The sequence below is a fragment of the Cucurbita moschata genome, unplaced genomic scaffold, assembly GCF_002738365.1.
Source record: "Cucurbita moschata cultivar Rifu unplaced genomic scaffold, Cmos_1.0 Cmo_Scf00014, whole genome shotgun sequence".
NCBI classification, from domain to species: Eukaryota; Viridiplantae; Streptophyta; class Magnoliopsida; order Cucurbitales; family Cucurbitaceae; genus Cucurbita; species Cucurbita moschata.
In genome coordinates, this window is record NW_019268530.1 from 3,349,859 (window position 1) to 3,362,437 (window position 12,579).

Consider the following 12,579-nt stretch of genomic DNA (forward strand, 5'->3'; position numbering starts at 1 on the left):
TTTTTTTTTTTTTTTTTTTTTTTTTTTTTTTTTTTTTTTTTTTTTTTTTTTTTTGACATTCGAAAAGAAGAAGATTCCCAAGAAAGATGGATTATCTTCATTCTATACCTCACTAAAAACTTGATTTTCCCCTTTCTAATTTTTAAAAATAATAATAAAAAAAGACCTTTTTTTTTCTCTAAATTTTCAATTTAATTTCTTTACTAAATAATAATAGTAATAAAAAAAGGACGCGGACAGATCGGGACAGATTCTTAGGCTACGTGTCCCTCTTAAGGTCCACCACCACGACGCTCACGTTGTCCGTACTGTGCCTGGCTAACGCCAGCTTCGTCAGCAGTATCGACGCATCGTTGCAGGCCTTGTCCGCCCTCTCCGTCCCCACCCTTTCCACCGCCGTCTCCACCGCCACAGGCGGCGACCCTGGCGACCGAGCCTCTGTCTTTCCCCGAAGACACATGCTCGCAACTCCGCACGCCGTCTCGTTTGGAACCACATCCCAAAGCCCATCGCTCGCCAGAATTAGGCACTCGTCCTCTGCCGTCCGATCTGTTATCGTCACCTCCGGCTCCGATATCACATACGGTTTCAGATAGTTATCGCCTGAGGAAGTTTCAAATTGGAGTTAGTTGATTTGTTACAACAAGTCAACGCCGGTCGAGAAACCGGTGAGTTATCGGCGATTTGTTTGTTACCTATGGCTCTTGACATGGCGAGAACTCCGAGGACTCTTGGTCCGTCCCAATAGATCACACGGCCGCCGGCTTCCTCGATCCGGTTTAGCTCGTCGGGCCGATCCGGCTGTCAGATTTACAAAATCGAATCAGAAATAGGGATACGGAATTAAAGACCGAAGGATTGACTAATTAGCCCTAATCGATTCAAAATTTGACAAATCTGAGCACATACCTTGTGATCGGAGGAGAGAGGAACGGCCTTCCCGTTGCGACAAAGAACGGCTCTGGAATCGCCGCAGTTAGCAACGATGATCTTATTCGCCGTCACAACTGCAACGACAGCGGTGGATCCAACGGCATCACAGTCCGGGGACTGCAGTTCGCATCTACAATTCGCAACCACAATTTCTTCATTGTTTCGCGCCACAACCTCGTTGTCCATTCGGCGGAAGATTCTCTTCATGGCGCCGTCCCACCTCGAGGCTTCCGCCGCGGCGGAAGACTCTTCTTTCACTTCCCGATCTAACTCCTCTTTGACGAGCTCGTGCAGTCGATCCTTACACCTCATCGCCACCTAATACCGTCAGAAAAACCGCCCATAAGTACCCCAAAAATTCGGCAAAAAAGGAGGAATTCAATTACCTAATTATTTAGTTCCAAGTTGTTAATTCTTTATCTTAAACTTCAATTTAAACAACGAAATGGCGAGGAAGTAATTAAGGATCTTACATGAGAGCAGCCATGGCCGTCGTAAACACCGAACAAGTGCACCTTATCGGTGGCTTCCTTGTCTGTAAAACAAAGCGATGGATGAACGGCCACCGCGTCTTCCATATCTCTCCGTCTTCCACAAACAGAAGAGAATCCAAACTTCGGAATCTCTACGCCTAAAGGAATGATAGGAGATTCCCGATGCAGAGGTGTCGACACCTCCTTCGGAACTTCTCCGGCCACAAAACTCCCGACAGTCTCTTCTTCCCCGGAATCACAGTTCTCAACTGCGTTATCACAGTCTCTGGAAAGCGACGCCGATCGATCCTCCAGCTTCTGTCGCTTCGCAACAGTATCAGTCTCCGACGGAGCAACTCCGGCAACAAATTTACACCTCCTGATCTCCATTCTCCGACGTCTAGCCACTCGCGAGCTCGGCTCACAGGACGACGACGCCTCACTCTCACCTATCACTTTACAGCAAATCTCCGCCATTACCAATGAAACAATACAATTTCCGTTACTTCCCCTAATTTCTCTTTCCTTTCCCTTCTCAATCCTCCCCCAGCCACCACAAACAAAAACTCAAATCTCCGCAATCGATTACTCCAATCTCTGAACACGCCGGCAACGACGACGGACGACGGAATTCGAAAACGAGCAGATGAAAGAGAAGAGTGGTTCGGCGGAGGGAGACGCTTTAAAAGGAAGACAGAGCTCGATATTGAAAATTTCCTAGGGAGGACGGTCAGGGCGGGTAAGTACCCGAGGGAAGAAACGGGCAGATCGAAGTTGTAGAACAAATCTGAAGCGTTGATTATGGAGTGTGAATTGATCAGAAAAGGACACGCGTATATTTAGTTCGGAAGATGGTAGAGACGTGGACCAATGAAATCAAAGCAACGCAACAAGAGAGAGACTTTCTTTTTGACACGCATGTGGTCCTTGGTGTACGCTCTGAGGGCGTCTCCATTTTTCTTTTTTAAATAATCATAATTATTAATTTTCTATTTACAGACATGGGTTCGCGCCACGTGTCGATATCATTTCAAACGAGAAGAAGAAAAAAAAAAGAAAAAGAAAAAAAAAAGATTTTATTTTATTTTTTTGCTTTTTATTCCTCTAGCTTTTGATAACCAATGAGAGAGAGATACGTGTTTAGACGTGGGTCCCATATGTCTGGCATATAAGAAAAAAATATCTGGAAAACAGGGGAAGAAGGGGGGCGGTTTTGTTTTACGATACTGAAACGTGGCGCATTCTCGCGTACTCTTTCCCGACCCGACCCGGTTGTCACGCGGGACACGTTTCATCCACACCCCCCCCCACCACCCCAATTATCCCTTAAAATATAACATTAAATTCTAAATAACTACGTGGAAAATTAAATTTAAATAATTAATGATAATTAAACTATTAAATAAATAATAAAAACGTCTTAAATTAAATTTCTTCCAAATTCATGAACCAAATATTTTATTTTATTTTATTTTGGTATATTAAAAAATAAATAAATAAAAGGGTAAAGAATGACGAAAATACCTTGAAAATGGTAGGCAGGGAAAAGGGAGGTGGGCCAGGGGGGAATGAGTAGGCAACAGAAAGGAAATCACGGAAGAGGAGATTATGTTGGGGGCGTGTCGATATGTGATTGGAGGAGCGGTGGTGGGACCGGTTAGTTAAAATTAAAAACGGAAGTTGGGGAAGCGAGGGGCCTCCACGTGGAAAGGAGGTGGGGACAGACAGACAGAGAGAGAGAGGGTCTTTTTTTTGGTTTCGGGTACCGGGGTTGACGTGGACATTTCATTTCAAAAAAATTCCACGTGATTAATAAGACAAATATTTATTAAAAACTCTACAATTTCATGACACGCATCCCTACCCCCCTCTATTCCCCTTTTTTCCCTTTTCCAAATATCATTTATTATTATTTCAATATTAAAATATCAAAATTATTTCCATTAAAATCTAAATTTTTATATTAAATTCAAATTAATCTTTTTTTTTTTAAATAAAATACGTAATATTTTAATTTTGAAATTAAAGTATTATTATTAATAAAGAAAAATAAAAGTGCATTTAAGGGTCAGCGTCAAAATGTGTATAGCATTTGATTTCTTGAGTCACACCCTTTTATCCCAATGATTCAAGCCTCCTATTATTAACACTTCTCAATTTTTCACTCAACCTCCCACCTAATAACAATATCCGATATTAATAAAACACTCGTATATATTATGTTCGTGAATAACATTTAGAAAAAATATATCTTTAATTCATGAAATTTAAATTTCAGGGCATTCGAGTATTTGAATAAATTCAATAATTTAAATTTTATGATAATTATTAACATAAAATGAAAAATAAAAAGGATAAATTTTATTTTGAAAAATTTTATGAAAAAATATCATAATTGTATTATTTTTTAAAAATTTTATTTTTTCTCTCTCCGTTGTTATCCTTTCTCTTTGTGGTAATAATGAGTAAAAATTATTTGCTATTAATTATTTACAGAATAAAAAAATTATTTTTTTAGATACAAATTAAAAAATTTAATATCCATATAACAGAAAGATTAAAAAGATTAAAAAATTATATTTAACAAAATACTACTTCCAGTGGCTAATATTTCTTTAGAGATTGATCATAAACCCGAAGTGTTTTCCGGCGGCCGAAAGTGGAGAAGTAGGTAGAAGTGGAGTTCCGGTACGGCGGCGACACGAGGCGGAGAGGGGCGGCCACGTAGAGTAAGAGGAAGAAAAGAGAGGGACGGTGGCGTAGAAAGCCTGACGAAAGGAAGAAAATGGGATACGTGGGGGGACGGCGCGGCGCATGGAGGGCAAATTGCGCGGCGGCGTAGGTTTCAGTGCGTGGCGGTGGGAATTGTGCTGCAGGCGGCAGAGCCAGATTTTACGGGGTTTTCCAAACACAACTGTACCGCACTACCACGATTTCCTCCCCTTATTATCTCTCTTTTTCTCTTACCGTTTTGCCCCTCCATATCATAGCCAAACATTCATTATTACAAGGGTTAAATTGTAAATTCCACTTAAGGACTCCCTAAATTTTAAAATATAAATCTCAATTTAATCGTTAGGGCATGCTTTGCGCATAAATTCTCATGACTTTGGGTTGAGTTTTCCCAAAATATCTCGTACCAATGAAGAGTATTATTTGATTATAAACTCATAATTATTCTCTAAATTAACAGACGTGGGGCTTTCATCCATACTTTAACATATTTTATTACTCATTCAAATTTTTATAAATATATTCATTTTGGTTTTTATTATTAAAATTTATATTATATTTGACAAATATTCCTTATTTTTTTCCTCTAAATATAATATCAAACATGATTGCACCAATACCATGTATATAATTTAAAATTTTAATGAGAATAAATTTAAAATCTAAATAGCATAAAAATTAAGTAAAAAGAATTAGAATTAAATTTATTATTAGAGTTTACTAAATTTATTTTTTTTTTAAATGTTTCATTTTTTTAAAAAGACCTAGATTGCATTATTTATTAAAAGTCTTATCCACTCCATATGTTTCTTTATGATGACAAGGCACCAGCTAGATGCTCTCGAGTCTTTTTCAAATTTTATTTATTTTTAATTCAAATAATCATAACTCTCCTTTAAAAAAAATTAATAAATAAGAAAAGAATAAATTAAAAAAACCATTATTAAATTTTATTCTAACCCTAATCTTTTAAAAATTTCAATAAATATTTAAATTTAAAATATCTTTAAATTAAAAAAAATTAAAAATACTATTACTACCGTTAATTTTTCATAGGGTTTCAAAAATAGCTTATTACAAATTTTTTAAACTTTTTTAAAAAAATTAAAAAATATTTTTATCCTCAATGTACGTTCTAAAAATACACATGAATTTTCAGAAGTAATAAAATATTTGAAGATAAATCTAATAAATGATTTTCCGCTAAGAGTTTTTTAAACTTTTTTTTATAAAGAGGGTTAATTCTACATATTTTTTAACTTTTTAAAAAATTAAATGGTTTTAACCCACTTTTATTTTTGAAACATTATTAAATGTTTGAATATTTTTAAAATAAAATATAAACTATTTTCATTAAAAATTAATTGTAAAAATATTTTCGGTTAGAGAGACAGAAAGTTTAGGCATATTTTTATTAATTTAGTTGCTTAAATTTTGTTATTATTATTATTTTCATGCATTATTTGGCTCATTTTTTCCCAGTTTTAGGAAAATCTTGCAAACTTCCAATGGTTTTACGAGGTTAAATTGGTCATTTTACACTACATCGATGTGTTTCTTTGATTAAATTTTCCTTCAATAATAAATACCGATCACGAGAGCCCAGTATTTTTGTTATGTTATTTAATTTTTTTTTATTTTTAACCGTTAAAATAAATGTCAGTAAATAGGTAATTTATTTACTTAATAATTGATTGTCAAAATAAATTAAATAATATTTAAAAAGTATTATCGATTTATTATAATTAAATGATTAATTATAATAATTTTGTAAACTAAGATGAATTAATTAATTAAATTTATTCTTAAAATAATATGAAATAAGATATGGAGTGTTATAAAAAATATTTTTTAAAATTAGATAATTAATTTATTTTTATTAAGTGAAATTATTAAAATAATTTATCGCCGTTAATATTAATAATTTTTTAAACAAATTATTTATAAGAAGATTTAAAAGAAAAAACAATAAATATATATAATTAAAAAAAAATCCAAGCAAAAATTTAAATTCTTCCCCCAAATGAGTAAAAAATTCATCTTTTTCTAGAAACAAACGCCCCTCGAGCCTTCAAGTCCTCATGAATTTTAAAAAACGTTAAATAGATTAATAATGGATTTAATTCAAAATTAAAATTAAAGATTTATTAGATTTTTTCTTTTTAATGTTTAAGGATTAAATAAACACAAACCTAAATATTTTCTTAAAAATAAACGAAATAGACCTAAATTTTAAGAGGGTTTATATGATCTGATAATTCGACCAATTCGAATTACCCAACCCAAACCCATAACGGTGGACTGTGTTTAGATTTGGTGACCAACTTAACCAACTTGAAATTTTGAGTTGATCTAAAAAATTTTACGAACCCAATTCATATATACTCGAATGAATTTAAACTATGTTGGATAATGGAAGTCCCATATCGGCTAATTTAGGAAATGATGATGGGTTTATAAGTGAGGAATACTAACGCCATTGGTACGAGGCCTTTTGAAGAAGTCTAAAGTAAAGCCATGAGAGTTTATGTATAAAGTGGACAATATCGTACCATTGTGGAGAGTCGTGTTGGTCTAACAAACTATATTATATTTTAGGTTATTTTGATTCAAACATATGTCACTAGCCGCCCCATTGGCCGCCCCCCCATGGCATTGAAGTGACCAATTCCTTTCCAAACAATTCATAAATTTTTGGTATTCTTTTGTTAACCCAAAACGACGTGCATACGTCTTTATCTCCTTATATTTTATGTCGTTTTAAGCGTTGACGAAATTTGAACGATATGTCGTTTTCATCGCCAAAGTTTCGGAGTACAAAGAAAAAATCAAAACGACAATCGTGAACATCACGCTCCCACAACTCGAATGACTCTCAAAACTGTAAATTGCAGAGGATTCTCACTCGCTTCGAGGCGCGTCAGACCTTTTCCCCGTTTTGCTTAGTTGGGCGGCAACGAAACGCAACGATCAAACCATTATATTCCTTTTTATTTTGTATAATTTTCAAATTAAAGAAATGTTACAGACAGAAAGTTTCGTCCATCTCTACCAAATCTGTAAACTCTTTGTGATTTTATCCCTTTTGGATCAAACACAGAGATTCTTTCCTTTTCGATCGCACTAAAATCGTTCAGGTATTTACTGATTTTGCTGTTTCGTTCTGTAATTTTCTTTTTACGAATTCGTCTGCTTCGTTTTCTGGAACGCGTCGCTGTTATTTCGTTTGGTTCTTTATTGTTATGTTGGTCGATGTAATCGATTTTAGCCTAAGGAATCTTGTTTTTGTTCTTCCTCTTTCAGTTTTAGTAACACTAGTTTTCGATTGATTAATCACATGGCGGAGGAGGAAGTGCCAATTTTAAGAACAGAGCATTCGCTTGATGTTTTGATTCCAGTAATTGCTAAGAAGAGGAATGTTTCTATTCCGAATCCCCTAGATGTAAACTGTTGTCGTTCTGGCTGTCCGTTTTCCAGATTAGAACATAGTAATCTAGAGTCATTAACACGATCGAAGTCCGCTATGAAGCTCGGTGGATTGATATTGTTCTATGTAATCGCTATCATTGTAGAGATCATTGGTGGCTTGAGAGCCAATAGTCTTTCTGTATTGACTGATGCAGCTCACTTGCTTAGTGATGTTGCTGGTTTCTCTGTTTCCCTCTTTGCTGTCTGGGTTTCAGGCTGGGCGGCCACACCACAACACTCATTTGGGTTTAATCGCCTTGAAGTTATTGGCGCCCTTGTGTCTGTGCAGCTCATATGGCTGATTTCTGGGTTCTTAATCTACGAGGCAGCCAATCGGATCCTCGGCCAAAAGACAAAGGTTAATGGATTGCTCATGTTCGCCATTGCAGCTTTTGGCTTCCTCCTTAACTTAGTTATGGTCATGTGGCTTGGCCATAGCCATAGCCATAGCCATAGCCATTCTTGTCATCATGATCACTTGGATCATGACACTGACCATGAGGAGGAGGGACATTCACACAGTTCAAGTCCGAACATAAATCTCCAAGGTGCTTATCTTCATCTCATCTCTGATATGATTCAATCTGTTGGTGTGATGGTTGCTGGAGCTGTTCTATGGCTTAAACCCAACTGGGTCGTGGTGGATTTAATCTGTACTCTTGTGTTTTCTGTTCTTGCTTTAGCTACTACTGTTCCCATGCTTAGACATATAGGTGGTATACTGATGGAAGGAACACCCAAGGAGATCAACATTGAGAGGCTAGAACATGATATCAAGAACATCAAAGGTGTTCTTGCTTTGCATGACTTGCATATTTGGTCAATAAGTGTCGGCAAAGTTGTGTTGTGTTGCCATGTTGTAGTTGATCATGGAGTTTGTGTTAGGGATACAATTTCTAAGATTAGGAACCTCTGTGAAAAGGGATATAATATAGTTCATACCACCATTCAAGTAGAGTAGGTGAATGAAAGGATACAAAAATTGAGAGCATGTTACAAATTGTAGCGATTTATTACGATTGTTATGTTTTAAATTATAGGGATTAAATTCTTACTTTCTCAAAATTATAGCACTAAATTTGCAATTTAATCAATCAATTGTCGTTCATTGACGATAGGTCACTTTACTATGGATTTAGAGTTGTAATCTTATATATGTAGGTTGACTTTTCATTATTTGTTCATAGTTACGGTTGTGTCAAAATTTTGTTGCACCCTTGAATATGGATGATTGTCTGGTAACACTTTTGTTTATAGTCTAATTATAAAATAGGTCCCTCTCGAGGAAATGAATGAGGGTGAGACCACATTGTTGAAATTTAGAAAAATTAACACTCACATACTAGAGTTTCATCTTTTGAAAATTATGTTTCCGGCTCAAACAATGGTAGAGTGAGATCCTACTCGGTTGGAGGGGGAACGGAACATTACTTATGAGGTGTGACAACCTATTCCTAGTAGACCCGTTTTAGAAACCCGAGATTCTACATCGGTTGGAGAGGAGTACGATACATTTCTTAGAAGGGTGTGGAAACCTCTCCCTAGATGATGCCTTTTAAAACTCATGAAGTTGATGGTGGTATGAAACAAGCCAAAACGTCTCGAGTAGATGCGTCTTAAAAACCAGAGATCCCACATCTGTTGGAGAGGGGAACGAAACATTTCTTATAAGGGTATGGAAACTTCTCTCTAGTTGGCACGTTTTAAAAATCGTGATGCTGACGATGATATGTAACAAGCCAAAACGGACAATATCTACAAGCAATGAGTTTGACTGTTCCATGAGTTTGACTCGCTTATTAAATTGACTACAAAATGACTCACTCATACAAATCAGAAGATAAGCGCTCATAGATAAGAGTCCATAACACACTTGGAATTAACACATAATGATCCTATTAAATATTAATCTTCTGGATAAACAAATTTTATAAAGAGAGATTAAATATTACAGTACAATCTTATACAAATTTATTCTATATGATACTCCATCTCACAGATCTATAAGTGAATGATTTTAATCTAATCATTTGTAACTAAGGCAAAGTGATCCATATTAGTAGTGTTATCATGATAAATAACTCAATTTTATCATTTAGATTATTTCTCGAGCACTATCAATGTTTAGGTATCAATCGTCGTCTTCTATACCTTAGATCTAGAGGTTTTGTGTTGCCTGACCGACTAGTGTTGGTAGTCGACATGTCTTCTCTTATCGATGCCTCAACTACTGGTGGACTCGAGATGTAGAATTTTCATGCTCAACACGTTCTCCCCTATCATGACTTAACTATAAGTGGACCAGAAAGGTAGAATTCTTCATAGTCGACGCTCAAATTATTATTCAAATTCACTACATGTGGGCAAAACAAGAACGAACTAACATGGACGTTGTTTCATGGACGATGCCACAGTGATATTAAAGAATTAAAAATTAGTTAAACTTCAATTATTATTATTATTCTTATTTTTGTAAAATTTAAAAGTATTTATAAAATTTTATTGGATTTAATGATAATAAAATATTTTTTTTTTTTAGGATATAATTTAACGAAAATGTCAAAAGAAAAAAGGGAGTAGAATCGAAAGCCTGTTTCTTCGTTTCCATAGTTCATTCAAGCGAGAGGGAGAGAGAGGAGGAATTTCGATAGTTCAGAGCGAAATGAAGAAGGAAGATACTGTAAAATTGATCAGCGCCGAGGGTTTCGAGTTCGTGATTCACAAGGACGCTGCCATGGTTTCTCAGACGATTCGGAATATGCTTACTTCGCCAGGTCTCTCTCCCATTCTCATACCGTCTCGATCAATTCACTTTTTGAGACTTACGATCTCGTTGTTGCTTATCTGTAAAGAAGAATGAATTTGGTGAAATCTTGGAACGATTGTTTTCTTTTGAAAATTTCTTGTTTAATTAGGGCTTTGTTTGACTATCTTAGTTTTCTTGTATAGGAAATTTTGCTGAATCGCAGCACAGAGAAGTGACTTTTCCTGAGATTAGCACTCCCATTCTCGAGAAGATTTGCCAATACTTTTACTGGCATCTTCAATTCGCCAGGTTTTCGTTTCTTTTTCCCGTCAAATTTTCTTTAGTTCTGATTAATCCGAGTGAATGTCTGGCAAATTAAGATGTTGGCATGTTCCATCGCTAATATTTTGGATTTTAGGTTCTGGTAATTTTTCGTAAACTGGTACTTTGTTGATTATATTATTGAAAACGTGTCTGTTCTTTCACTTTTATTTCTGGAATTGCTTGTTAACGAAGGACTGCGTCCTCACCAATTTATTGAAAATAGAAACTATAGCGCGGGGCATCTAGTTCTGCCATTTGGACCGGCAGATTGATCTTGATGGTCTGAAAAATTGTTTCCTTTTAGGGATAAAAGAAAAGTTTTCTGTGAAACCAGATAGCATGTAATGTCTGCATCACTGTTTGGTTCGGATCAACTTATCTCAACAATTTTCATGTTGCTGTTGTTATGTACTTTTTGTTGTCTGCGTAAGAGAGTTCTCGAAGGCAAACTTAAGTTAGATGAAGTAGTACAGATAGAGTTCTTACAAGTTAATTGGATTAGGAGCCAAATGTTTTGCACCTCATTGGACAGTACATGGGTGTACATGAACAAAGGTTAGACGGCTGATAATGTCAAGCCTCTAGATTAGATCTCGCTCGTCGCACCCATTTAAAACATTATACTTAAACACATAAACAGAATCGAGTTAGAGTAGGCTTTTCTCTAACTTACCAGAGTGTTTTTATGTCTTGTGTAGAATGCTTATGAATTTTGGTAAATTTTGTTTGAAGCTTTGGATGGATAAGTGTGTAAGCGTTTTGGGCATTGGTGGACATTACTCACCCTAGCTTTTTGGCAATTTATGGGATTGGGAATTCAACCAATTAAAGATAAATGTTGTTTGTAAATACTTATATATATACATACCTCTGTATTCTCTTTGGTTCTTATTTTCATTCTCACAAAGAACAAAAGTTTTTCCATTGTAAATTCGTAGAACGACTAAATCTGTTGCCATGTTTATTGATTTCTTCCTTTTTGTCAGTGGGAAAGAGACCGAGTTCCCTATTGAACCTGAATTGACTCTGGAGTTGATGATGGCTGCCAACTATCTCCATACATGAATTATAAGCTCTGGGCACTCTTCCACAGTGACCCATTTGACATTATAATCAGGTGGTAATTTATGTGATAGAAATAGATTTCCATGACTAGATTGTCGGTGAAGTTCGTTATTTAGTACTTCCCCTTCGTTTAGGAGGGTTAATCTAACAGGAATACGTACATTAATTAATGCATGATATTGTTGCTTCATTTCACTCATTGGAACTTCACTCCATGGCATTATTGTAGGCACAAATATTGCGGTGTAGTTTTTGTGCTTGGAAGCTCCATTTTATTTCTAAATCATAACGACTTTCTCCTCTCCTCTTCGTAGCAAAGGTAAACTCTCATCTACTCTTCTTATGGTCATTGGATACTGAACATTTTTTCTATACTTAGTTTTCTTGGAATGGAATGGCTTCTTTATCTTCTCTGTGCAAAAGGAGTATATTATTCCCTGAAGACACAAAGTGGGGAAGATAGTGTGTTCCTTATGGATTTGTATTTGTTAGAAGTGAATATTAAATGTGAATCAATAAGCTGAGTATTGCTTTTTAGGTGTGACTTTAATGTTGCACTGTTTGAGAATAATAGCTTGGTTAAATTATACCATATACACCTAAACTTTGGGCCCTCATTTCAATTTCGATACATTGGAGAACATTTTCATTAAAAGAAGATGGAAATTGAGGCTAATAGGTAAAAATTGAAAGCATCGTTTATGTTATTTCAATTAACAGTTGATGTGTTAAAAGTAATTATATAAATGATCAAAGATGAAATAAATTATAGTATTTATACAGGTGTAAATAATATTATGTATGTTTTTTTTTTTTTTTTTTTTTTTTTTCTTTTAC

The 12,579-nt window shown here is 35.2% G+C and overlaps 3 protein-coding genes across 5 annotated transcripts; 2 read left to right on the forward strand and 1 right to left on the reverse strand.

Moving 5' to 3' along the window:
* Positions 1–40: 40 nt before the first annotated feature.
* On the reverse strand, positions 41–2,197 carry LOC111452249 (probable protein phosphatase 2C 24). The gene is made up of 4 exons (XM_023092859.1): positions 1,407–2,197; positions 910–1,251; positions 696–801; positions 41–603 (listed from the first exon to the last, which is right to left on the reverse strand). Exons 1-4 carry the CDS (start codon positions 1,881–1,883, stop codon positions 260–262), a joined length of 1,269 nt encoding a protein of 422 aa, XP_022948627.1. The 5' UTR covers positions 1,884–2,197; the 3' UTR covers positions 41–259.
* Positions 2,198–7,138: 4,941 nt separating this feature from the next.
* LOC111452250 (metal tolerance protein B-like) lies at positions 7,139–8,672 on the forward strand. Its single transcript, XM_023092860.1, has 2 exons — positions 7,139–7,276; positions 7,443–8,672. Exon 2 carries the CDS (start codon positions 7,477–7,479, stop codon positions 8,566–8,568), a length of 1,092 nt encoding a protein of 363 aa, XP_022948628.1. The 5' UTR covers positions 7,139–7,276; positions 7,443–7,476; the 3' UTR covers positions 8,569–8,672.
* A 1,486-nt stretch (positions 8,673–10,158) lies between these two features.
* On the forward strand, positions 10,159–12,357 carry LOC111452259 (elongin-C-like). Of its 3 annotated transcripts, XM_023092874.1 has the most exons (5): positions 10,159–10,381; positions 10,557–10,662; positions 11,664–11,794; positions 11,972–12,120; positions 12,157–12,357. In XM_023092874.1, exons 1-3 carry the CDS (start codon positions 10,270–10,272, stop codon positions 11,740–11,742), a joined length of 297 nt encoding a protein of 98 aa, XP_022948642.1. In that variant the 5' UTR covers positions 10,159–10,269; the 3' UTR covers positions 11,743–11,794; positions 11,972–12,120; positions 12,157–12,357. The 3 variants fall into 3 exon arrangements, with proteins under 3 accessions (XP_022948642.1, XP_022948641.1, XP_022948640.1); XM_023092873.1 differs by having other exon boundaries at positions 11,964–12,357; XM_023092872.1 differs by having other exon boundaries at positions 11,972–12,357.
* The last annotated feature ends 222 nt before the right edge of the window (positions 12,358–12,579 follow it).

What these genes read in the sequence shown, in the direction of transcription:
- LOC111452249 (XM_023092859.1), bottom strand. Translation starts at nt 1,883, where the DNA reads ATGGCGGAGATTTGCTGTAAAGTGATAGGTGAGAGTGAGGCGTCGTCG. An exon ending in CTCTCTCCTCCGATCACAAG is followed by an intron (nt 802 to 909) that starts GTATGTGCTCAG and finishes TAAATCTGACAG; the next exon opens with CCGGATCGGCCCGACGAGCT. An exon ending in CGCCATGTCAAGAGCCATAG is followed by an intron (nt 604 to 695) that starts GTAACAAACAAA and finishes AAACTTCCTCAG; the next exon opens with GCGATAACTATCTGAAACCG.
- LOC111452250 (XM_023092860.1), top strand. Translation starts at nt 7,477, where the DNA reads ATGGCGGAGGAGGAAGTGCCAATTTTAAGAACAGAGCATTCGCTTGAT.
- LOC111452259 (XM_023092873.1), top strand. Translation starts at nt 10,270, where the DNA reads ATGAAGAAGGAAGATACTGTAAAATTGATCAGCGCCGAGGGTTTCGAG. An exon ending in GAATATGCTTACTTCGCCAG is followed by an intron (nt 10,382 to 10,556) that starts GTCTCTCTCCCA and finishes TTTCTTGTATAG; the next exon opens with GAAATTTTGCTGAATCGCAG. An exon ending in TGGCATCTTCAATTCGCCAG is followed by an intron (nt 10,663 to 11,663) that starts GTTTTCGTTTCT and finishes CCTTTTTGTCAG; the next exon opens with TGGGAAAGAGACCGAGTTCC.